Source organism: Haliotis rufescens, unplaced genomic scaffold (genome assembly GCF_023055435.1).
Source record: "Haliotis rufescens isolate VD_foot unplaced genomic scaffold, xgHalRufe1.0.p SCAF_4, whole genome shotgun sequence".
In the NCBI taxonomy this organism is placed as follows: Eukaryota; Metazoa; Mollusca; class Gastropoda; order Lepetellida; family Haliotidae; genus Haliotis; species Haliotis rufescens.
This window is the reverse complement of record NW_025964112.1, coordinates 22,527,643-22,554,174: the sequence shown is the minus strand read 5'-3', so window position 1 is coordinate 22,554,174 and position 26,532 is coordinate 22,527,643. Positions and strand designations below refer to the sequence as shown.

Genomic DNA, 26,532 nt, shown 5'->3' with positions numbered 1-26,532 from the left:
TTGAGGGCCTATGTGCCATAGCAATGGCCTTCATCACTCGAGCAGGATAACCTTTTTGCCAAGGGATCTTTGAAGATGAACCAGGCGTACAGATGAAACATACCTGGTGAAGGGTGTGGCCACCTGCTGTGTAGGTGCATGAATAGGTTGGACCACCCCAGCAGAGGTAGTGTGTTGCTTCCTGCAAAATTTCTGAGGACTATGAACCACCTTCTCGCCAGCCACCAAGGAGCAATCAATATGGGAGGGAGGCTCCTGGTTGCCCTGGTAGAGGTTTCGGGGGTGGAAAAGCCCCTCCCATGGGATGCTGAGCGCATCAACCACCCATGCCTGCAGAATCCAGTATCGGTGAGACATACGATTAGATCTAGCAGTTTGTGTGTGTGATGAATAGGTCGATGTTTGGTTGACCCAGGCTCTGACATACGAGACGGAATGCCTCTGGGTGAAGTTTCATCTCCTTGGGCGCCACTCGGTCTGGCCTGGATAACACGTCTGCCAACACATACCACAACCAGATATGTGCTAGACCAGGAAGCGCAGACCCAGTTGATCCACCAGACTGAAAACCTGAACGTCTGTTTGAGAAGAGAGTGTGAGTTGTCCCCACCATACTACAGTGATGTTGTCGGTTGAGATGGCGAGTTTGGTGTTTTGGAGGTGCTCCTTTCAATGTGTTATCGTCAGTTTGAGTGCCTCCAACTCTAGGTTGTTGATGATGCCCTGAAGCCGTCTGGTCCTCCAGATACTCAACACCTCCTGAGAAGTTCGACTCTACCATCCACCAACTGAGGTAAGTCCTGAGGTGAGATGGCAGAGCGATGGATTCAGACAGGTCCTGCCGTCTGATGTAAGGAGCCAAGAACTGTTGAATTTGGCATGCAAGTGTAACAGACCCTTGATCATCATATCCTGTGCTGACGTAAGCAGTCCCAGGAGCACTTGCCATTCGTTAAGTGTTATGGGCTGCTGAAGGGCAGGGTATACATGGTGTAGGATCTTGACCCATCTGTTCCATGGCACTGTTAGAAGGTCCAGATCTGTCTAAAAAAAGCCTCCTATGAACTGCAGTCGGTAGGATGGAATTAGTTCACTATCCAAACCAGTTGATATAACATGCGCCTGGTGAAATTCCAGTGACAGGCTAGGATTGCTGCATCTAGTTAATTCAGTATGCAGTCATCAATGTACAACTCGAGCCGGATGTTTCTCAGGCGCAGACAGGTGGATTCCATTGAACTGGAACCAGAGGAACCGACGGTCACTGGAGTGAATAGGAACATGCAGGTAAGCATCCTGCAAGTTGAGGCTGATCAGGGAATCGTAAGCATTGATGCTGCCCCTGAGCAGTCTCAAGGTTATGAGTTGGAAGTAGGGAAGACAGGGATTCAGGTAACATAGTTCAACAAGGCATGGTTGTGTATCATCCGCATCTTGTTGGAATCCTCCCTCTTTGGTACGAGCAAGATTAGATAGGAGAGCAGAGCAACGGCGTCAAGGCTGGGGTCTGCACAACTCCTATGGCTCTCTTCTCCATCAAGAGTTTTTATATTGTTTCCTGGGATGGAGCCATGGTATGGGAGTCGTTGTCAGTGGTGGGTCTGGCACCAAGCTGAGGCGGTACCCATGCCTTATGATGTTGAGAGTGTAAAGTTGAATACCGATCCAATTTCTCCAAAACAGGCGTAGTCTCCCACCTACTAGTGTGTCGACTATCGGGTGGGAAACCCAGTCATGATTGTCCACTGGCCAATGTTTCCCCCCTCCGTTCCCCGCTCCTACCCTTGGAATTACCCCTGCAGGATTGATTGGAGCCATGGCCTCTGCCCTTGCCTCGCTCTTTGCCATGGTCTGGTGCTTGAAGGATCAGTGCCTTGACTGATAATTGCCTGACTTAGACGAGTGCTGGCCAAGATTCTGAGACACATGCTCCAGAGCCTTGAGCGCTGTCTCGTCTTGAGCATAACTGCCTCTGTTTATCTGCCTCTGACAATGGTTTGAAGGACCGCAAAATGGTTGTCAGGGACCTTGATAGTAAACGGCTGTCACCCCAAATGCGTGAACTGGAAAATCCCTTTTGAACTTGTGCACCTTGAATGCTGGAGTGACGTTCAAGTGAGAGTCAAACTGTCACATTCACATGCTAATATAAATATTATTGCATATAAACATCAAACTCAGATACCACAAATCACAGGAAGGAAAAGACTTGGTTGTTTGAAAGCTTGAAGACCACGGGTACAGCCGAAGTCAGCAATTAACTGGGGAACAATTTATAAACACAACTTGTTTGTCCGGTGACCAACAGAGATTTCTGTGACGTCAACACTTCTAGAATGACGTGGCAGCTGGTAATTGGGACCCTGCTTCTGTAAGAGGAACAAATTTTCCTCCTCATCACAGCTTCATTTTCTGTCAAAAGTAAGCAGTAAATGCATTAAGGAGTAATGTAGGATTAAGTTAAAAATATGGTGTTTCAGGTATCAGTTTACAAGTAACACATTTGATTCTATTCAGCAACATAAGCCAAACAATTGTAAATGTCTCCATTATTCCTCAAGCTTTGTAGATTAATTTACAAACAGCAATCTTCTTACCACTGATGTCAATCTGCTGCCCTGCCTTAGGAAGCTGACTAATCTCCATCACATCATCTTTCATATTGTTGTCCTCATCTTCACTAGGACTGTCCTTGTAAGTTTCCTGCTGCCAACATATGTACACAGATATAGATTTACTACAGGAGAAACCTAATGTTCGTTGATGTAACTGAACAGCACACCACCAAGTGGAAAATAATTAGTTTGTAGCTAGTCAAGTCTACAAGTCACTTCTCTATCGTCACCTTCCTATTAAGCTAAATAGTCACTGACTAACCAAAACATATCCATGTCAACTGGGTGAGTCTTTTTACACGTTACTAGACTTGTACACACAAAGCCCACATCAAATACTTCAGTAAAACAAATAGTTTGAGCTTTTGACTATACAGTTGTTAAAGGTAGGCCTAATCCATTGCCCAAAGTTGTGTACGTGATCATAGATATCATCCATTGCCCCATGTTTTATACGTGATCACAAACATCATCCATTACACCCACATTGTATACGTGATCATAGATATCATCCATTGCCCCCACATTGTATACGTGATCATAGATATCATCCATTGCCCCATGTTTTATACGTGATCATAGATATCATCCATTGCCCCATGTTTTATACATGATCATAGATATCATCCATTACCCCCACATTGTATATGTGATCACAGACATCATCCATTGCCTCAAGTTGTATACGTGATCACAGACATCATCCATTGCCCCCACGTTGTTTACGTGATCACAGACATCATCCATTGCCTCAAGTTGTATACGTGATCACAGACATCATCCATTGCCCCCAAGTTTGATATGTAATCATAGACATCATCCATTGCCCCCAAGTTTGATATGTGATCATAGATATCATCCATTACCCCCAAGTTGTATATGTGACCATAGACATCATCCATTGCCTCAAGTTGTATACGTGATCACAGACATCATCCATTGCCCCCAAGTTTGATATGTGATCATAGACATCATCCATTGCCCCCAAGTTGTATATGTGATCACAGACATCATCCATTGCCCCCAAGTTTGATATGTGATCATAGACATCATCCACTGCCCCCAAGTTGTATACATGATCACAGACATCATCCATTGCCCCCAAGTTTGATATGTGATCATAGATATCATCCATTACCCCAAAGTTGTATATGTGACCATAGACATCATCCATTGCCCCCAAGTTGTATACATGATACATCATCCATTGCCTCAAGTTGTATATGTGATCACAGACATCATCCATTGCCTCAAGTTGTATACGTGATCACAGACATCATCCATTGCCCCAAAGTTGTATACGTGACCATAGACATCATCCATTGCCTCAAGTTGTATACGTGATCATAGACTTCATCCATTGCCCCCAAGTTTGATATGTGATCACAGACATCATCCATTGCCCCCAAGTTTGATATGTGATCACAGACATCATCCATTGCCCCCAAGTTTGATATGTGATCACAGACATCATCCATTGCCCCCAAGTTTGATATGTGATCATAGACATCATCCATTGCCCCCAAGTTTGATATGAGATCATAGACATCATCCATTGCCCCATGTGGCCACAGACATCATCCATTGCCCCCAAGTTTGATATGTGATCACAGACATCATCCATTGCCCCATGTTGTATACGTGATCACAGACATCATCCATTGCCCCCAAGTTTGATATGTGATCACAGACATCATCCATTGCCCCATGTGGCCACAGACATCATCCATTGCCCCATGTGGCCACAGACATCATCCATTGCCCCCAAGTTTGATATGTGATCATAGACATCATCCATTGTCCAAAGATTTATATATGATCATGGTAGTGTTGAAGGTTGGCAACTTGACAGCTAATCTAGTTCCAGAAATGCTCCCCACCAGGACATAATTTTTTTTATCCAGGCAAAGCAGGTAGTAAAAAGTTCCTAGTAATATGAGCAACAGGCATTCTTGAATATAGATGAAGCAAGAACACTAACATGTTTTGATGAGCTAAAAACAACAAGCTACTGTTTCTAGTTAAAGTATTTTCAAACATATCAACAGAAAGAAATCCCAGTAGTCTTGATCTAATTAATTGATAATTGATTAGTTTCAATTAATAACCAATGAAACTATACTGAAATCTGTGATCACATGTTTTTCAATGATTTGCACTAAATAATTCATTATAATGAGTTTGTCAGGGATAATAAACATGTATGAAGATTGAAAAGTTGAATAATAAACCAGGCTCTAGGGCCTGCTGATGTTGCAATTTTTCCTGGTTGATGATTTGATGGTGAGAATGTTAGACGTCACTTCAAAGTTTTGCTACATTTTATTCTACACATAAAGATATTCAAAGAATGAAAGCTCTCACGAGGTATATATTCATTGAAGTTTGATCATAAACCTATCCTTGTACTTCAACAAATCCAGTGATCCCTGACAGCAGACTCACCTGTTCCTGCTTCTTGGCATCTTGTAGACTTAGCTCAATGGCACGTGCCATGTCAGCATCTTCAGTAGATTCATCCTGAAACCATCAGTGTTACCAGGGTTACAAGACTGGAAAAAGTTCAACTAATGGTATGTAAGTCTAAACAGTTTTTGCAGTATTGTCTATGTCAGACAATCTTCAGCTGTACACTGTGAGAACACTGGATTAATTGTAACCACATGGAGAATAAATGCAGGTTGAACAGCTCCTACTAACTGTATATGATGTGAAGCCAGTCTTAACAAAAGTCCAAAATACCCAAATAATACAGCAACACTGCAGAAGTATATAACATAAGCACTTCTCAAACCAAACATAAACACTTGGACTGATCACTGACACGAGTCCACCTAACATTTTGGGCTGCCATGCAAATGCTCACTTTTCTAATATATTTTCAAATATTTACAATTAAAATATTCTTGAAAACAATCTGATCAATATGTTTTTGTCAGTGCTCAGCGTTAGAAAGTGGCACTAGTCCCGTAGTCCTTGCCAAACTGCCCAACAGTTACCGTATTTTCTTGAGTATAGTGCGCACCCATGTATAATGCGCACCCCCATCTAGCGGGTTCAATATTTCGGAAAAAAAGAAATTTCAATATTATGTGCAGAAAAAACTTACACCGTACCCTCTCAGCGAAGTCTGGCAAACGAACGGGTGCTGAGAAACTTCGTCAGTACAAATTCGAAATTTGAGATAAAAAATCACCAGACATGTTTATTTACTGTTTAAATAGTATTTATTGTTCTGCTAGGCATTGTTTTATATCTAGGGATTAAGATTACCTTGTGTATTTTCTTGTAAACTAAGCCGGAAACAGCAATCAGCTGTACACACGTTTTCTTGGAATCGACCGGTGATTCGGTCAAGACACACCCAATGATATAACTTTATAGGATTTTTAATGCAAGGATCGGCAACAATTGTATCTGAAACTATTTTTTTTTATCAGGAATAATATATTCCATTATTTTCTTAATTATATGCAGCCTTTACTAAACATATTTAAAATAATAATAACCCTAAGCAAAGCAGCTGATCACTATTCCCGGGTATTATTTTTTACATGGAACCAGTCTGACCAGTCACCGTCAAGGCTCACGCGCATGTGATCGCGAGAATTTCATGTTGACATAGAATCGTCAAACAAAAACAAATATGACTTTTAACGAGTCAAAGTATGTCATTTATGATATATGTATCCATTCTCTGTCAACTAAAGTTTGTTTCAAGGCGTCAATAGCGGTATTCTGACCGTGGTTGCTGTTAATAACGGTGAGTTGTGCGATCTTCCGATCGCTTCACACACGATTTCGCCGAAATTAATAAAAACAATATTATAAGGAATTTTGAATAAAATTAATGAAATAAATTACAAACATAAGTCCAGATATACAAAGAACACTTTTTATAGCCAGACAGTGTAATTACATGATTATTTTGCGTACTTCAGTATGGATTTGTTGACATGGTATTTCCGGTGTTTCGTGCTCACGGTAATGTCTTTCCATGGGGGAAAAAAACATCCAAACTCATAATTCGTGTATAATGCACACCCCCTTCTACACAGCAGTGTTTTTTCGAAAAAAAGTGCGCACTATACTCAAGAAAATACGGTAGGTATCATAAGTACTAGTAGAAATGTGACATTTTTTAGGGGTTTTGCTATGTGTTATCATCATAAGGCGGAGCGGAAGAATGTGAGTTTCTACAGCTGCAGTAACTTACCAATGTAAAGCTGGGAAACAGTTTGCTGTCTTCCAGATCTGTAGAGCTCCTCCTCTCCGTGTCAGGGGCTGATTGGTCTGTGCTCCCCTCACCTGGCTTGTGTAGGGACTTGAAAGTGTACCTGGTACACAACACCATTTGATTAGTTTATTGTAATTAATCTAGCTTGTCCGTACTTAACTATAAAAGATGCAGTTGCAATCACACCATATTATCATAAAGATACTTACACAAATTAAGGGATTCTTAATTTCCATTATTTCATGAGTAATCTAAAGTTTGTCTCGTACACAGGATAGGAAATACATTACAGGTCAAAGGACCTGAATAACTTCAACCAGTGTGCTTGTTACACTGCCATAGAGTCTCTCCCAATGGCACTAGTCAGAAATACATTTTGTAGGTTATGTTAATCTTCTCCATGAAACAGACAAGATAGAAACAATACTACATAGTGATGATCTTACTTTGAGTCAGAAGTATAGTCAAGTTTCCTCCTAGAGTGATCTCCCTTGCGATCATCCAAGTCTGGCAGGGACTTCATGGGACTGAAGCCAAAAAGAAATGATCACATGAGACATGTTAGGGTTACATCGATCTTAAACACGATAAATGATTCCTTCGCATGTTCCAGATAAGGCAAATTTTTGGGGCGTATGCCTCATATTTTCCCAAATATGACTATAACACCAACTGGGAAAGTTTAGTGCCTTAGTGACGTTCATATATCAGTATCAATGTTTTCTTTCTCCACTTTCAGGAGTTGCTTGTCTTATTGACTGTTATTAGGATATCTTACTAGAAAAGAAAAAAAATTCATATATATCAGACAAGTGACTAAAGTCTAAGACTACCATTATTACATTGGCTCCTGTAAAAAAGCCTAGACAAATTCCTAGTATGAGGCACACAGGCTAAAGAAATGTAGAGAGGAGGTTGAGTGAGTTAGTGCACATTGTTCTTGGTCAAATTCATGGGAGCCTGTTGAGCATTCAAGTCTGAGCCATCACTTCAGCAATGATTAATGCTGTCAGGGTACGGTGAAACAATCAGCAAAGTCAGACTTTGTTACCGGTGTCCGAAATAACTGCCTGACCGCCTGCCCATGGCTGGAAACCTTTCTGTCAGAGTTGCATGAAACTTTCCTCTACCTGCCCGACTGTCTGGCAGAAAATATTTAGCCTACTTATATATTCAGTTTATTATAACTCCTTGTAGATTCTCAAGTAATTGTTTGAGCCAGATGCAATTTGTCTCTATTTTTTTTTGCAATTTCTCAATATATATAATGTCTGAATGTGGGCAGGTAACCTCGAAGATGGGCAGGCAACATTAATGGGTCAAATGCCCAACTGTCTTGTTGGGTTTTAAAATTGTTTTGAAAACTGATTGTAATCACCCTGTCATCATTATCCAGTGGGTAGTCACACTTAGAATTGGTCCTCAGCAATCCAAAGCGACTAAACGGATTGAGTAGTCAGATGTAGTGATTGAGTGTCATTTTACTCGGACAGAATATTTCGTTGGGTAAGGATATCAATCACTGGTTTCTTTAGTCCAGGCTCAATTATTTACCATAAAGCGGGAATATCATCGAGTGTGACACTAAATAACAAACAAATCACTAGTTGGCTTTTCTTTATAACAGCCCTATTCTGCCATGGAGTCCCCACACTGGTGTAGAGTGTTGAAGTTACCTAGACTGTGGCAGCACACATGGTATGGGTGGAGGGCACTGGACATCACGATCAACATGAGAGGACAGGGACACATAGCTTGGAATGAATATCCGCTGACCCATCTTGCTATGTAGGGATATTGCAGCACTGTATGCATATCTTTTAAGGTGTAGAATCAAAATCCTGCAGAAATAAAAAAAACAAAAAATAATGTCACTCACAAATATCTCTTTGCTTGACAACTAAAGGTCAAATTGATACCTCCATCTGTAAAACATGGTCATGAACAAATATGGAAACTGCATCTGAGACCTAAATGTCAATCATTACATCCATTAAAAATGAATTTCTGGTTTTAAGTGCTGAGACAAAATATTTAGTGTCATAACTTATTGAAGCACACCTGGGTATCCTTGTGAACTTGTGTTTGACTTTAGACTTGGTGTGACCACACTTCGCACATGTGTAATCAATTTCTTCTTGTTGCAGGAACACATCTAAAGCATCCTGCAGAGACTTGGGGTAACCTTGGTGACTAGAATGAAAATAGCATGTTATTGCTAAGAGTTTCGGGAGAAATATTCATAACATGCTAGGAAGGACACTACAATATACTAGATGAATCAAACTATTCTCCATTGATCATGAGGAAACTGACACACTTCTAGAGTTCATTGTGCCATGATTATGTAGACATGTTTCCCAGTACTTTTCAACTGTTCAATATTGGAGGCATAGTGTGACCTGTGTGCCATGACTAACTGCACCTTATGAAAAGCAGCCAATACCTTCTTTGTGGCATCTCCAAGGACAAATCATTGAACTGCTCGGACTTGGCAACCTCTTCATCACATCTGAAAAACAACAGACATAGAACTAGTTCAGGGGCCATCACGTCATGTAGGATGTACAACTTGCTAACACAAAACAACACACTTTACACTGGGTTTCTGAACATACTTGCAATTCCAATGGTTACATCAAAGTACTCAACTTTACAAGCAAATACCACACTAAATCCTTTGTGGATCAGTGTCATAGCAAGGTCAATTAGTGCAGCATATGCATTTCTGACATCAGTCAAGGTGATGGCAAATTATGTCCAGTTAATGTAATGATCAGTAATATTTGTATTTTGACTTACTTCAGGCATGTTATCGTGTGCAGTACTTCAAATTCAAAATTGTCGAGGGTTGGGTTAACAAGATCAATGTCTTCTGATGGGTCTCTTGTTGGACTTGGTGTTGATTTGTTAAATTTGACAATTTCTTCCTTCAGCTGATCAAGGACTTGACTGAGGAACTCATGAGCATCCTGAAGAAAAAACAAAACCATAAATTTATACTATTCTCAGTACTGTACTAGAACAATATAGATGTGAAAGAAATTTTAACTGTTCAGAATCACATTTCTGTAACTGCATAATAACTAACATGACATAAACTCAAATTCTTTGACATGTTGCCAATCTTACATGTTGCTGGTACCCTGAGAAGCGTTTGGCAGTTCCTGATATTGCACTTTTCACATTGCGGAGTAGTTCCCTTTTGTTGTAATCAGATGACCCAGGTCTTCTTTGAATCTTGACAAGCCTTGCCAATGAGCTGGAATAATAATAACATCAAATTTAGTAAAATCGTAATGCTTTTACTGCTGTTTTCTGACTAGAACCAACCAGTTGTGTTGCATTTGCTCTCTGAACAGCTACCATGTGACAGGAAGTGGTGAAGTCATAACTGCAAGTACAAACACCTGAAAACTTCACGGGGAGGTAGCAAAGTGATGGGCAGGCACAACAGACATAGTAATGCAGGATAGGTATCCAAATGAAAAAATTTTTTTGGATTCTACTAAAACAATTTTTATCTTATCCTGCATCAATACCTTAATGCAGCAAACAAAATGGGGGGGGGGGGGGGGAGATACCGTTCAGATTGAATTTCAGGATAGACCCTCTACCATTTCAGGTAACCAGAGCATCATGGGCAGGGAAAGAACAGAAAACACAGACCTTTCCTGTTTGATAGAGCCACACAAGTGAGAGTAAAAGGTGTGTAGGCCAGTCATGAAAAAAGGAAAAATAGAAAACGGGTGGCGTTCAAGTTCTAAATTCCCATTCAAGAAGCTGGAATAAACAGAAGCATGAAACCCTCTAGTCTGGGGTAATTTCTACCAGAGAGGTCGCAGGGTCAGCTCCAAGGTGTAGAAGTCAAAATGGTCTGGGCTTTGTGACCTGTTGCGCCACCATCAGGGGACTGAAAACTATGAACACCTTGCACATCCTCAAGAGCCAAGTCTCAGAGATAATGACTGGCAAAGACACTACCCAAGTGCAAAAAACAACCATCCATGATGGACTTGATAGAACAATTGCTGTGGAGAGCCATGGTTGTAAGCCAGCAGGATAATGGAGCGCAGCCACAGTGAGATAGTGTTACAATTGACTTCCGTCTGGGATATAGGCGAGACCAGAATGAACAGTCGTTTCCGAGATCAACATTGTGTCTTGGATCGATGGAGGAAAACCTGTAAGGCCCAAACTGGGCACAGAAGAAGTTCATCCTGGTCCTTAGAACCCACTATCGAAGAAAAAGGTAGAATAGTTGTTCTGGTAGTTGATTCTTTGCAATGAAATCCCAGGACAGCCCAAGATGGACAGAACCATGCCCTTTGCGCTCGAATCGTACTTAGCAGACATCAACGGCATGTAACTCACTAACTCAAGCTGCCATAACTGTGGGGATGTACCTGTAAATGTGGCCACCCAAGGGTGGTGACTGGCGAGATCTCGATGATCCATGAACAAGTTCCATGCCTGCCACCAAGGCACGATCAGAAGAAGAGATAGCTTCGGTGTGCTTTTGATATTCAGCAGAAACCTGGGAAGTAGTACAGGTGGCTGGAAGCTTATGCTTTTAGGCCTGTCCAGAGAACGCTGAACGATTCAGATCCTGAACTGACGTGAGAACACCCATTAATACCTGCCATTTACGAAGTGTATGAGCTTGGTGAAGGGCAGGAAGGAGATGATGCTGTAGTTTGTGCCACCTGTTGTTGGGTACCAGGCGGAACAGGCCGCCTATGAGTTGGAGCTTGAAGGATGGAGTGAATTGAGCTCATTGACGATCCATCCCAGTTGTGCGAGTACCGTATATGACCGCGGATAAGCCGACCCCGTAGATAAGCCGAGGTGTTAATTTGACCATTGAAATACGAAAGAAAATGATATGACCCGCAAATAAGCCGAATCAGGAATTGAAAGACAAAAAACACTGCGAAGTCGGACTGAAAGACATGTGCCGGTACTCGCAGATATTAAAAAATATAAGATGAAAAACGTTGTAATTATATTGAAAAAGTCATTATTATTTCTAATAAAGATTTAACAAACCAGTCATCCACTTTCATAATGTGGGAAGCTGTTTCTCGTGGGGTTTTTTAATCTCATAATGATCGTTATATGTTGCCATCAACAACCAAGCGCCATTTTGTGAGTCGGTGTATATAGAATTATGAACCCGTGAGAAAATATATCAGCTGGAGAGAAGACTCGCAGTTTGAATTCAGCATCGTAAGCATGGCGTTTTCGTTTAAAACTCATGATGAAAACGTCAGTCAGTAAAAATATACCAACTTTTATAACCCCCTTTACACCAATATTGTATGTTAATCCAATTGAATTAAATAAACTATCATACTATGAACACATTGAATGACCATCACTTACTCACAGGCTTTTCCAGTTTATTAAACTAATCTCTCGAAAACAAAGGAATAAAGCCCTTACTCCCAACACGATCGCTAAGCACCCACAACTTGAAAATGTTTGTGTAAACAACCTGACAATACCAATCGGCCCGTTATTATCAATGCTCATTTCCTTGTGTACCGTGTTGCTTTAAACAGCAGGAAGCAATCACAGTGGTCACCGTTTGTGACGTCACAGGAAACAGCTGATCACATGTTTTTGCAAATGGCGAACGGAATAACTCGCCGATACAGTTGTTTATTTGCCTCTTTCAATAAAGGTAGATACTTGTTCACTATCAATTTATGAACTTTGCAAAACGTACGTAATAGCTATTGGCGATTTTATCTGGGGATTATATATTATAGCTGTGAATTTTTACAAACCTGTAGAGGTTATGAATTCTCTGATGAAATCCTCCTTGGGGCACTTATTGCATTTTCCTGGCTCAAGAAAATCTACATGACATAGTTGTAACCATTTTCCTTAATAAAAATTGTTACCACACAAAAAACTTTGTTTTTGTATGATATACGTCCACCCTTATGGTGCCTCACCCTCCACGGCGCGTCACGCCAAGGGAAGCAACTCTCACCCAAATCACTTTCCATATGTCTAATGCTGACGGAATGTGGGGAGGCGGGTGGCCGTGCCCCAAGGAGGATTTCATCAGAGAATTCATAACCTCTACAGGTTTGTAAAATTCTCTTTCAGATTAAATCCTCCTTGGGGCACTTATTGCATCAAGATAGACTCCTAAAGATAATCTAGGAAGTGGCATCCGTCAGCAACAAGCGTGCATAAAATACATCGTATTTTGATTATTTCAATGAATAAACAAGAGTTCAATAAATGGAACCAACCTTATCGTGAGGCACCACCGTCGAAAGGCGGGGGCTGGAGACAGGGCGTTATCGACCATACACAATGAAAAGAGCCATTCTTTGTGGCTCATCATATCGAGAACTCGAGACACACACACCCCCCACCCCACCCACTTTTTTGAACAAGTGATATTGGGGGCACAGATCACGAGAGACTATAAACCCGCACAGAGCTAGGCCAGAGGGTCCCCGTAATCGAAGGAGTGCATGTGCAATTACGATGATTATCGACTAGTAATGGCTGGTATTGTATCGACCGTAGAAGATAAAATCCGGACCGTTACTGAGCAGTGTTATAACCGGTCCGGGCGGTCTAAAATCTCGAAGGCTCAATCGGCTAGAGATGTAGTACTTTGCCCAGTTCGGAGAACTGACTGACCAAACCGAGCACGCTCGCTTGAGTGTTTGTCGAGTTGGTAATGTTTGATGAACGTGCTCGGCTGGCTCCAAATAGCCGCGGAGCAGATCTCCTCAATGGGCAGAGCCGCAGCATACGCTTGTGTCGTAGCCACTGCTCTAACCGAATGAGCCTTCAACTTGGTAGGGGGGTCCCTGCCTTGAAGCGTGTACGCCGTACATATAGTAGAGACTATCCACCGCGAGATAGTTTGTTTGCTCGCAGGTGAGCCAGCCTTCCTACCGCCATAACAGCAAAATAGTTGATTATCCTTACGGATACCCTTAGTTCTGCTGATATAGGACTTAAGGGTCCTGCGGACATCCAATACATGAGCATGTCTTGTAGTGGTCCCCGACGAGGAAGGCTGTGAAAGAGCAGGTAGCTCAATAGGAGCCGTCACGTGGAAGGCGTGTGCGACCTTAGGACGGTAAGAGTCCGGCAGGCGAATACTGACCCTGTCCCGGTGAAAGACAGTTAGTTCGGGATCGGCTGACATTGCGTGAATGTCGCCTACCCGTCTGCCGGACGTTACCGCCACAAGGAACGCCGTCTTCCAGCTCAACAGCTGAAGAGAGAGAGACGACAGATCCCGAAAGGAAGGACCGGACAGCCAATCAAGAACGATTGACAATTCCCAAGGGGGACTGATCCGCCGGACAGGCGGTCGGATCCTGTCCACACCTGCTAAAAAACGCTGCACTAATGGGTGCGCACCCAAAAGTGCCCCGTCGACGGGGACGTGAAAGGCAGCGATAGCTGTAGAGTACCCCCGGACTGTCGATGCGGCCAGGCCGACATCTAGTCGCGACTGGAGGAACTCAAGTACGGCTACGAGATCTGCAGAAAAGGGATCTGCAATCCTTCTATCGACACACCAGCGCGCATAGCAGGCCCATCTATCCTCGTACTGAACGTTTGTCGAATCCCTCCGCGAAGCCAGTATTGTGTCTGCAACTCGTGCAGGAATACCGCTCTCCTGGAGGCGATTCCGGACAGTGGCCAAGCCACCCACTGAATCCTGGGATTCGGGTGGAGGGCCTCGTTCTGGGATAGGAGGTCCGGTCGTAAAGGTAATAGAACAGGAGGCTGAGCCAGAAACCTGAGTATGACTGGAAACCAACTCTGCGCCGACCAAAGGGGTGCCAGGAGCACAAGTAGTCGCGCAGGCTGAGTGGCTAGCTGAGACAGGACCTTGGAAATCAGAGGTACTGGGGGGAATGCCCACAGTATTCTGTCCGTCCAATCTAGCTGGAAGGCGTCCGGTGCCACCGACCTCGGGTCGGGGACTCGGGAGCAGAACGTTGGTGTCTGGTGATTCACCCCAGACGCAAACAGATCCACCTGGAACGACCCGTATAACTGGGAGATAATCCCGAATATCCCCGGGTCGAGCCTCCACTCGTGAGGAGCGAGGATCCGGCGAGACAGAGCGTCCGCACGGACGTTGTCTACCCCCGGGAGATAAACAGGTAGCACCCTGATAACGTGTGAGTCGCACCATAGGAGGAACTGCCACGTCTCTTGGAGAAGCGACGGAGACACCGTTCCCCCCTGCTTCCGGATGTAAGTCATCGCCGTTTGGTTGTCCATCTCTAGACGCACCACTTGGCCACGAAGCAGATCCAGGAAGCGTTGGAACACCAACCTGACCGCTCTCAGTTCTAGCACATTGATATGCAGTTTGATCTCCTGCTGGGACCATAGTCCCGAGGCAGTGTGATCGTTCAGAACGCCTCCCCAGCCGGAGAGTGACGCGTCTGTTTGAACTGTGAGAGACGGCACGGGAGTGTCGAGGGGGAGCCCCCGGGACAGATTCCCGACCTCGGTCCACCACTGAAGGTGTGCATTGAGCCACTGCGGAGTCTCGAGAACAGTCTCGAGATCTTCCGAGTTCACCCAAAGTCGACGGAGCGCTTGTTGAATGGGTCTCATTCTCAAGCGCGCCCGCCAAACCACATCCACTGTCGCCGCCATGTTGCCCAGTAACTGGAGCCATGTACGAGCAGTGTGACTGGCGGACAGAAGGAACTGGGAAGTAACACTTCTGACCTTGGTAATGCGATCTTGTGACAGAGATACAAGTCCGCTCACCGTGTTGAAATTCGCCCCTAGGAAGACTAGATTCTGAGTAGGGCTCAGATCTGACTTCTTGAGATTGACTATCCACCCTAGAGTGATCAGAATATCTATCACTTGTTGTGTAGCTATCTGACTCAGGGATTGCGATAGAGCTCTTAGTAACCAGTCGTCGAGGTACGGATGGCAGAACCGACCTTTTGACCTGGCCACTTGGGCGGGAATCAACATCAGCTTGGTGAACACCCTCGGGGCCGTAGCGATCCCGAATGGTAGAACCCTGAACTGATAACACCTCCCGTCGAAAGAAAACCTGAGGTATTTCTTGAACTCGGGGTGTATGGGTACGTGGAGATAGGCGTCTTTTAGGTCTATTGACGTTAGCCATTCTCCGGTCTCGACAGCTGAGATCACCGAGCGCAGTGTCTCCATCCTGAAGGACGGTACCTCTATAAGTTTGTTCAGCCTTCTCAGATTGAGAATAGGCCTGAACCCTCCGTCTTTTTTGGTGACTAGGAAATATGTCGAGTAGAAGCCCTCGCTTTCCTGTCCCACGGGAACCGGTTCGATCGCAGCCTTCATAAGAAGTGCGTCGACCTCGGCACGGAGGAATTCCGCCCTCTCCAGGGTAGCAGGCACCGGAGTGTGCTTTATCCCGGAGAAGGGGGGCGGATGATGTTTCCACCGAGGCAAATGGCCATCCCTTAGAGTGGACAGGGTCCAGGGATTGGATGTGACTGTCTCCCATTCCTGCAGGAATAGAGCCAGTCGGCCGCCTACGGGGACATCCGGCTTGAGGCAGCAGACCCCGGCTGTCGGCAGTTCGAAAACATGCGACCGTGGGTCCGCCCGGGGCGCTTCGGGCGCTAATGGGAACCCGATGGGTTCCCGGCCCCGCGAAAAGGCTGCTGGCCTCGACCAGCTGCCCTGCCCCGGCCCCTGCCTCTCTTGCTCCTCCCGGCGCCCTTACCTGAAGGAAGCGGCTGCTTCCAAGCAGGTGCAGACTTCTGACCCGGCGCGTCAGCGTAGGAGGAAGCAAGTGGAGAGGTCCGCTTACGCGGTTTAACGCATGGTACCTCCAACAAGGCCTTAGAATCCTTGATGGAGGCATACAACTGTGCGGCCTCTCGGACCACCTGCTGAGCCCCAGGGAAGAGGGTGGCACCCATCTTATAAGGCAAAGCAAGTAGATCCTGGCGTGTGGAAGCCGAGTATTTGGATACCGACATCCACAGCCTGCGCATGCCCATGACTGCGCACATCATCTGCGAGGCACAGCTACGAATAGCGTCCCTCGCAAGATGACTATGTACCTCCGTCAGTTGCGCGGCCAACTCCGAAGAGTCGGCCGGCCCCTCTCCCGCTAACTCCCTCTGTACGGCCGACAGATAAGCGGAGTGTACGGACACCCGGAGCTGCTGACATGCGTTACGATATTGCTCCTCGAAGCAAACGTAAGCAGCCTTCAGCTCCGTACCGCACGCGGGAAAGGGTGGCAACCGCCGGCCCTGCTTGACCTTAGCCAAGTTGGGGGTCGAAGACCCCCCCAGGGTAACGGAGGTCCAGACGCATTCGTCCACCACCGGTACCTCAAAATCACCATCCTCTGCTAACGGGTACCGCTTAATAAGTTCGGGCAGGTCGAACTTCCTGCGGGCACCCGACAACAGAGGGTTGATGACTTCATGCACCAATGAAGACAGAATACGGAGCCGCACCTGGGGCGCCTTGCTCGGAGCAAAAGCGTCCCCCGGAAGGCGGAACTCAGTCGGATCCGACTGGGGCATGGGCGCAGCCACCTGAGGCAGTACCTGGACAATTTTGTCCCGTACATGCCTCAACGAGGAAACGAAGGAAAATATTCCCGAGGTCTCCGAGTCGTCTCCCCCCTCCTCCATCCACTCCTCCTCTCTCGATTCCGAGCCGAAATTAATCGACTCTTCCCCGAGAGAAGAGGCAGACGAAGTCGGAAGGGGACGCCCGAAGGCCTGGGCCTTCGCATCCCCGGGCTGCACCCGGCCCGAAGCCGAGTCCCGGTCCCGAGGTGCCGGGGGTTCAAGGGAACCCACCTGGCTCTGGGCTAGAAATCCGCTAGAGGAAGCCTCGGCCTCGGAAGAGGCGTCTGGCTCCGCTAGGGAGAACTGTGCGTCGGTAGTGAACGGGCCAGTGCCCGCCACCCCTCCGCTGGGGAGCGACCTCGAGCCGGCGCCGAAGCCCGGTCTGAGTTCGTCCCCGAGACCAAGTGGCCTGCCTCGGCCGACGCCGGGCATATCACAAGGTCTCGAAGCCGCGTCCGGCGCCGACAACGGGGAAGGCTCGGTCCGCAACTCCTCTCGGAGCTGAGACTTTACCTCCTCCATCATCGACGCCATCTGCGACCTCAACAAGGCAGAGATGTCTGCCAAAGACGGTGCAGGAGAGGGTGCAGTGATTGTGACGGGGACCCTAGAGCCTTCTCCCCCGGCCCCCGGGGAGGGAGCGGAGGAGACAGTCTCAGCTGCCTTTTTACCCTTTCTTACTTTTTTTGAGGGGGGCGGGGCGGTCTTTGCCGACCTAATGTCCACCCCCGCCTTCAATAGACCCTTAAAGTGTAAGAGGTCCACATTTCTCTTTTTTTGCGCCCGTGGTGTAAATGCAACACAGATCGGGCATGACCCATCGTCATGCCCGTCTTCGGCCAAACACTTTATGCAGGTATCATGCCTGTCTTGGGGGGGAATCGAAGCCGAGCACCCCGTACACAGTTTGAAGGTCTGTAAAAAAGACCGTAATTTTTGAGTTTGGCGGGAAGGGTAATAAAGTGTATCAGTGCGATTGAAAGATCGGAAAGATACGTGCATAAATTGTGTAACTAGAAGCAAAGGCGTAATTTAGAATGCGATTGGTAACGCGATACTAATAGCCAATGTCGTAGTATAATTATAACACCAAAGTGGGCGTGTTACGCGCGAAGGTGTAGAAAACCCGTAAAAAAGGTAAGTGTAATTTAAAATAATTAACACACCACCTTGGGTTTATTTAAAGGAAAAGATTGTAGGCTAAAGCCCGATGATATAGATTAAAAAACCGAAGCCGTTTTTGATGGCCCTGGTGTTACATATATCATACGTGGCACTACAAAATGGACGCTACGACGGCCTTATTTCAAAGGTATCGTACACGTGTCACATAATTACAACTTTATAACTTTACAATGCGAGGTATTACGCCTTTGCATGAAAGAAATGTACCATACATACAGTTTGGTCTGCCATGGTTCTTGTACAAACGATAATCTTGTCTTTATATTGTCTTGAAAAAAACAGCACGTCTGTCTTTGTCAGATGACATAAGGAAAGTGATTTGGGTGAGAGTTGCTTCCCTTGGCGTGACGCGCCGTGGAGGGTGAGGCACCATAAGGGTGGACGTATATCATACAAAAACAAAGTTTTTTGTGTGGTAACAATTTTTATTAAGGAAAATGGTTACAACTATGTCATGTAGATTTTCTTGAGCCAGGAAAATGCAATAAGTGCCCCAAGGAGGATTTAATCTGAAAGAGAATACATATATTGTTACATGTAAAGATTGTGGAGTTTACGAAGAACGATAAACTTTGAACATTCAATTGAAAACTTATTATCGGAAGTAGTAACATGCATAACATTTTTTTTAATAATGACAACATTGGTGTATAATAATAACTTTATTGATAATTTATAACAATAATGGCTCTAGTCGTGGCAACTTCCAAACTTTCGGGAAGTTGTAATCTATCGGACCGTCATTCAGGCGATGTTTCTGACAGATCACGATCTGAAAAATACTATCATGAAAGTGTATCCCGTGGATAAGCCGACCCCTTTCTACAGAATCTTTTTTCTGGTCCTCAAAATTCGGCTTATACGCGGTCATATACGGTAGACGATGCATGCAATCCCTGTGAAGTGGAAGGGTTTCCATGTCCTGATGTTTCAGTAGGCAGTCGTCGATGTAAGACTCAAACTGACCATAGCTCAGGTGCAAGTATGCGGCAATTGGCTTGGTAATCCATGCCAAATCCATGTGGAAATACCAAATGGGAGGACCGCCCATCTGGTAGTGGATACCCTGGAAAACGGGAACCTGAGGAACTTCCTGCAACTTGGGTGGATGGGAATATAAGGCATCCAGGATGTTGAGACTGATCTGGGAATTCTGACTTCTGACTAGTTTCAACGTAGTCAGGCAACAATATGGATGACATTTCAGGAAACTCTTGTTGAAGAGGCGAGATTTTGGACATATGTAAGTTGGACAGATCCTTCATGGGCACCATGAACACTAGAGTAGAAGCCAGGATGCGCCACTGGATCGGGAACAATATTGACCGCCTGTTTGAGCACCAGAAGCTTGAAGGTATGGAGCAAGAGCTGAGCCTGACGAGTAAGAGGGTAAGAGGTCAATCATGGATCTGCTATGAGAGAGAGCTGGTACCCCCGACAAAGGATATAGGGGACAAAAGTATCTTGAAGAGTATCTTGTCCAGTTGGCCCAAAACCTGCCTTATCTCCCAACTACAGTGCTGCATCTAGGATTTGCTCAGATTGGGCCAAGTGGCCCATCACTTTTGGAAAAGTAATTGTTAACCAGTTCTCATTTCCCCCCTTTTAATGCCTACTGATTACATTAATACAATCAGAGTTCCTCCTCATCTTCTATGCTCACAATTGATGCATAAGAGGTGCCAATAGCATAGCAGCAGGAGGCAGTCACCACAGGCACCAGTGGTATGCTGATTAATGGATGAAACCCGATGGCGCCAGAGTAGAGGGCACCGGCATGGGAACAGTGAAGACCAGAGGGGGGCCCACAGGCTCTGAAGAGGCCGAAGGTGCCTTTAGAGACCGCCTGAGCCACGGATGACGGGAATATGGATTGCATATGATAAACCGAAGCGGGATCCAGATACGGTGCAGGGAGGAAACCAGGACACGTGAGAGGCGGTGACCCGTTGGTGCGGAAACGGTGGGCATGAATGCTGTAAACGATGGCAGGGAGGAGAGGCAGTGCTCCAAAAGTGAAACTTGTGACGCTGTAGTGTCAACGTGATTGGTAACCTCTGTAGTCGGAGAAGTGTCCATGTGGTCGGATGTCAGGGGATGCCTACGGGCATTATTGGTGTGTCGTTTTCTCAAGTAAAGTCACGAGGGGGGAGAGAGCGGCAAAGATTGCATGAGTCTCTCGGCATTGTGGGACAGGGTCAGTGTAATCATTGAATCGGAGGTTGGGATCCCTAGCTGATTTACTGCCACAACAGTTTAAGCAACCTTGCATATAATTTTAATGAAATAGACAAACGCTGCAAGCAAAGAAGGCATGTGTCAACAAAGAGAAACGGGCAAGTAATTAAAAAGTTAATACATAAAGAGTATCACTTTACACTTAAAGACGCCAGAATAGGTACGTTGATAGCACAAGAACAAGATAAGCATATTGAAATATCAAGGCACAAGACATGCAAAACACGACATGGCAAAAACAAGATGACGGATGGAACAACACACGCACGAAGTATGCTAATGTAGTGAGTGAGTGAGTTTGGTTTAACGCCGCTTTAAGCAGTATTCCAGACATATCACGGCGTGTCAGCTTAATGTGGGAGGAAAGCCTGAAATGATGCAGGTCTCAGACATTTACCACTTCGGTGAAACCCACGAGCACGGGTATGGTGCTGACAAACCTAGAAACATAATCGAGGCAAACCGGGATTCGAACCCACAATCATAGGTTTCTGGCATGCCAAAGGGATACAACTCTGCACAGCGAATAGGGGCGCCTTAGACAACTGGGCCATCCGTGCCCCCCTAACGCTAATGTAAACCTGAAAGGACCACAATAGTTCACCATCATATTATACAATTGAGAACCTATTGGTTATCAGAAGGAGCTCCGTCTTTGGAGTCAGAAAACAGCAGTAAAAGCATTAAGCATGTTAATGTAGTAATGCAGGACAAGATAAAAAAAGTGGTTAAACTGGTGCTAAGTTGATTTTGTCAACTAAACATCTGATCATATCGATGTATTTGTTTCAAATACTTCATAAGATAATTGGAAACATCCACAGAATAATAAGAATGGTGTAGAGGAACAAGAATGTGTTGTTACTCATAAAAACAGATGTCTCCTTCCTCCTCTTATTTGATACAGATGTCTCCTTCCTCCTCTTATTTGATACATTAGTTCAAGTTGTTACCATAAATGTGTTTGCAAATCCAAAAAACAATAATAGAAATATAATACTAGTAGAGATTTTGATTAATGCAGTAATAATGCAGCATTACAGTTGATGCCATGTTGACACCTTATGGCAGATTGGACAATTGAACTTGTAACAGCAGTTTGGATGATAGATGACATTGTATTGTGCTTGTAGGCTCCAACAGGAACCGAGCCAAAAACAATGTCTCCCTTCTTCCTTGGGGGATGGGGGGGATGGAAGAAATACATAATTCTTCAAGGGTTGCAGAACAAGGGGCCATCACTGTGTTTCATCTGTCTCATGATTTAGGATTAATTTTAAGAGTATACTATATTTTCACATGTAGGTGAGGAGACATTTGTTTGTGGGACCTTCATTGGGACATAAAAAATAATTATTAGATCAGATGTTCAATTTTCATCACCACCCATTTCACAACCAAACACCCATCCAAGAAATTCTCTGTTGTACGTCTTGCCTTTACTTGATGAAATACACCCTCAAGTGAATCACATCCGTAGACAATGTACACAAGTACCTTGAGCAGTGTGTTCAGTGTGAAACTACATAAGAGTATTGTATTCTACATTCTCACCAGTACAGAGAGTTGGGTGAGAAAGACCGTCCTTTCTTCTTGAAGGAGTAGAGCAAATCATTGCTGAAAGGATTCAACCCAAACAGGGACTGTAGGATAGCGTTCATGTAACATGTGTTACCGATGTTGGAGAATCTATAATCAGAACATATTCAAATACAATCTGTTCCCCACAGAAAACCATACCTATCTGCAGCAGTAGCTATAACCATAGCCATAGTTAACTGCAAAATCTCGGTTTTTAACATTAGGGTAAATGCGACAACACTTTAACTTTGATCCCTAATTACAAACACTGGTATTCATGATTGTAAAATATTGTGAATTTTCTTTGTCCATAGGTCTTAAAATTTCAGTGATAATTGTTCTGTGAGTGAGTGAGACTGTCCCATGAGAGGGTGTGGCTTAACTCCACTTTGAACAGTGTTTTAGTGATATCATGGCATGTCAGCTTAATGTTGGATTAACTGTGATACAAGTCCCAGACATATAACACTTGCACCTGTAAGGTGCTGATACACATACACTTCTGGCAGTCCCAGACTTTGGCCACTAGTCTGAAGACCAAGTCTAGAAAAATTCTGTTCAGTCTAGTGCGCAGCACGTCTCATAATAACATCAAAATCTACAGAAAATGATGCCCATAGCCAAGTCCAGGCTAGTTGACATAAACGTTTGTGGCAAAGACTGCTCTAGCATGCCAAAAGGGACCAATAGGACCTATATTCCAAATGACACCGAAAATGACAAAATACATCGAATGTCAAGTGGAAGGATGACTCACCCCAGTAGCGACTGCTGTTGGTTATTGGAGTCTTGATTGCCTTTCTTTCCCCAGGAATAGTTGAGGTCAGACAACAGCCGGGGTCGTTTTTGTGGAGTTGGATTAAGTGGCATCATCCCTGGTCTCTTTACTGACCTGGATTTAAACAATTTACAGAAACAAATTCATTTGGATGCACCATAAAAAAGTATTTTCTGAACACGTAACACTGTCATGCAATACTAATCTAATTTACATTGAAATACAGACGATGATTACATTGGCTGATCTGGGATACAGGCTGTCCCTCCAAATGTTTCAGGTGTTTAATGGGTTATAGAACGAGTATAAAGTTTATGTCAAACATTAACTTTGATCTGATAATTAAGCACATATAACAACCTGTATCTTGACACTTCCTCAAGAATTGATTATTAGTTTAAAGGTTTGAAATGATATTTCATCTGATCCTGTCAGTCACCTCTTACGACAAGCAAAGTCCACAGAACTATTCTAACCCAGATCTTCACGGGTTGTATATGTACAGCAGGTACTTATCTGGACCAACTCTGCGGCCGATATTCAGCCCCAAATCAGCAAACATCAGTGTACTTTCCAAAATTTGAATTCAAAGTCTCCCAATACATGTCGTTATAATTGTGAAACTTGTGTTAAGGCTTTCTGGAAACGACTCATGGACAACGATATCAATAAACATGATAAAGAGGAAGAGGGTTTAATACATAAATTAATGTTCCATTATTGCATTGTAATAACACTTAAGAAATATGACTATGTTTGTTTTGAACAAAGTAACGATTTTTAGGGTACCTAGTTAAGAATCGTAGATAAATACCTACACAGGCCATGGACTCGTAACATATTTAGTTCCAGATTTCTATCTTTATTCTCTGTAGACTAGTGACCTTGCAAAATATTTTCGAAGAACATTAATTAGTTCAGGGTATTGACTGGCCTGTTTTGATAGATTTGGTCTAAAACAAAACAGCCAAACTCAGTAATATACGGTAAACCTAACATCAAGTTGAGCATGCAGTTAGTGAAGCCTGTTACTCACGCAGATGATTCATAGGTCCTGGAATATATTTTCTGTGAAGCTGGAGTGCTACTGTAGAATCCAGAGGCTGCAAATGACTTCAGCGTCTCCCTGCACTTCTCCTGACCTTGCTTGAGGAACTTTTCAGCAGACCGCCTTGGACCACTACAAGGCAGGAAACTACACACATAACCCACATAGACTGCAGCGCAAGGCAAGAATTTGGGGTCTCTTTCGTACTAATGACACACAATAACAGGTGTTACTTATCTCCTTCTTATTGGTGAGTAACGATGGTTTGCTTTTCTGCATTGGTCTTTCATGGGTTGTTGATAACATGACTTTATCTTCTCTGGGCTTTATACTTTGTTAACTATGAAATGTTTTACAAACTTATCAGGAAAATACAATTACAGTCAAACCCTGTTATCTCGAATGTACCGAAATGTCGAACCTATTCTCCAGTCACAACTGCCTCACAACATAAATACATATAAATTTGCCTGCATTACTGGAAATCGAGACAAAAATACATAGCGCTATCTCGAACCCTGGATTGGGTCCCAAGTTTGACTTTAGTGCAGGGGGTATATAATTTTGTACTTTTATCTCGAAGTTGGTGTTCGCAACATGAACAGTCTTGAGACAAGCATCTCACATAGCTGTGAGTGTGAGCAAATCTATATATATCTAGTACCTTTCTTCAAACATCTAACATCACTGTAAAAGTAGTGCAATTTGAACCAATTGGTCAACCAATTATGTACATGATGTACCCAGCTTTGAATCCATTTGTAAAGTTACATATTTTTTAAGAGTAAAATATCATTTATATTTATCCTGACTCATACTTATGTTTATCCATTTCTTTTCCTATAGGTAGTGGAAACTTCCTGTGCTATTGCCAGAGAACAGAGAAAACAGCTCACCCAAAGGCACCCTTACTCCATGCATACACACTGGAACCATGTGACCAAGCCCACTAACTGACCACTCTCTCTACTTTCCTACTTAATGGTCCGAAAACACATCAGCGGAGAGAGGGGAAGGTGCTCAAGTGTATGAGTCAGGATAAGTATAAATGATACTTCTACTAAAAAAATACATATTTTATCTTAACCTGACTCATACTTATGATTGAATCTTACAATAAGTGGTGGGTTCCACTTGCATGTGTGATCAACGTAGACCTGTTCTATAAGAACTTTTTTTGGTTGTTTTCTCGATCTTTCTATTGGGGTGCCACCTTACTATTTGTGAGCAACCAAAATGGAAGTAAATGATACAGATTTTGTGGATTTGTGTGGTTTACATAGTTTATAGAATCTTGTTCGCCTTAAATGATGAAGGTGTTAAGAGAAGAGCAATAAACTTTACACAATCGTGTATAACTCATGTGCTGCATTATATAGTCTCTGAGATAGTGACTGGCGAAACTTCATTGGGGTTGAAGGCTGAAGTGGGGGTCAAAGCCTGCTGCTTTGTATGCTCTGAGAATGACAGCTTTCATCCAGAATGAAATAGTTGTTCTGGAGACTTTGGTGTGTGTAGTCCTTAATAAAGGAATATAAAGTCTTTTGAAACCTTGTCTTCTAGGTTTAGACTCTTGTAGGTATATTCGTAAGGCTCTGACTGGTCATAGAGATAAATCCTCTGTATCCTCTGAACCAGGGATAAGGAGAGAGCCAGAACACTGAATTTTCTGTCTTTTTGGCCTGGTAATCGGTTCTTCGCAATAAAGTCCCATCTTAAGCTGATGTGCGATGATGTGTTGTTGTCGCTGTCAAATGTAATCTTAGACATTCTGGCTGCCGTAGTTAATGACAGAAGAAGTAGGGTTTTCTGTGTCAGGTGTTCAAAGTCAGCCTGTGTGAGAGGTTCGTAAGCATCACTTGACATTTGATCTACTAGGTTCTAAGGCGACTGCCTTGGCTGCTCTAATCATGCTAATGGAATAGCCTCTTTTAATGAGACTGATCTTGATATGTTTCATATGTGATGCTCTTATAATTCTGGTCTTGGAAGGACCGCATTGAAGTGAGGATGTAACAGCAGACTTGGCCAGTTCGGGAGCCAAAGTACTGGATTCCCTGCTTGTTTGACAAGATCTGGAAACCAAATTCTCGCAGGCCAATAAAGTGTTACCAAAAGCGGTTGAAGGCTGCTCGTGTATAATATCTTTTGTATTATCCGTGGTATCAAGGCTGGTGGGGAAACACACACACACGTTTAGGCCCTCCCATGACTTTGCCAGAGCATCAACTGACTAGGCTAGTGGG

At 44.0% G+C, this 26,532-nt stretch overlaps 1 protein-coding gene across 3 annotated transcripts in view; it reads right to left on the bottom strand.

Annotated features, from left to right (window-relative positions):
- Positions 1–26,532, bottom strand: part of LOC124132169 (ubiquitin carboxyl-terminal hydrolase 37-like) — a 39,413-nt gene that overhangs the window by 7,037 nt on the left and 5,844 nt on the right. For 2 of the 3 annotated variants that reach the window (XM_046495921.1, XM_046495922.1), the window contains exons 6-17: positions 24,275–24,418; positions 23,218–23,352; positions 22,434–22,568; positions 9,985–10,114; positions 9,655–9,824; positions 9,299–9,364; positions 8,914–9,045; positions 8,529–8,693; positions 7,299–7,379; positions 6,832–6,952; positions 5,061–5,135; positions 2,598–2,706 (exon numbers count right to left, since the gene is read on the bottom strand). In XM_046495921.1, the coding sequence (XP_046351877.1) occupies positions 2,598–2,706; positions 5,061–5,135; positions 6,832–6,952; positions 7,299–7,379; positions 8,529–8,693; positions 8,914–9,045; positions 9,299–9,364; positions 9,655–9,824; positions 9,985–10,114; positions 22,434–22,568; positions 23,218–23,352; positions 24,275–24,418 (1,463 nt within the window). The remainder of the gene's footprint in view (positions 1–2,597; positions 2,707–5,060; positions 5,136–6,831; positions 6,953–7,298; positions 7,380–8,528; positions 8,694–8,913; positions 9,046–9,298; positions 9,365–9,654; positions 9,825–9,984; positions 10,115–22,433; positions 22,569–23,217; positions 23,353–24,274; positions 24,419–26,532) is intronic. The other variant, XM_046495923.1, reaches the window with a different exon arrangement.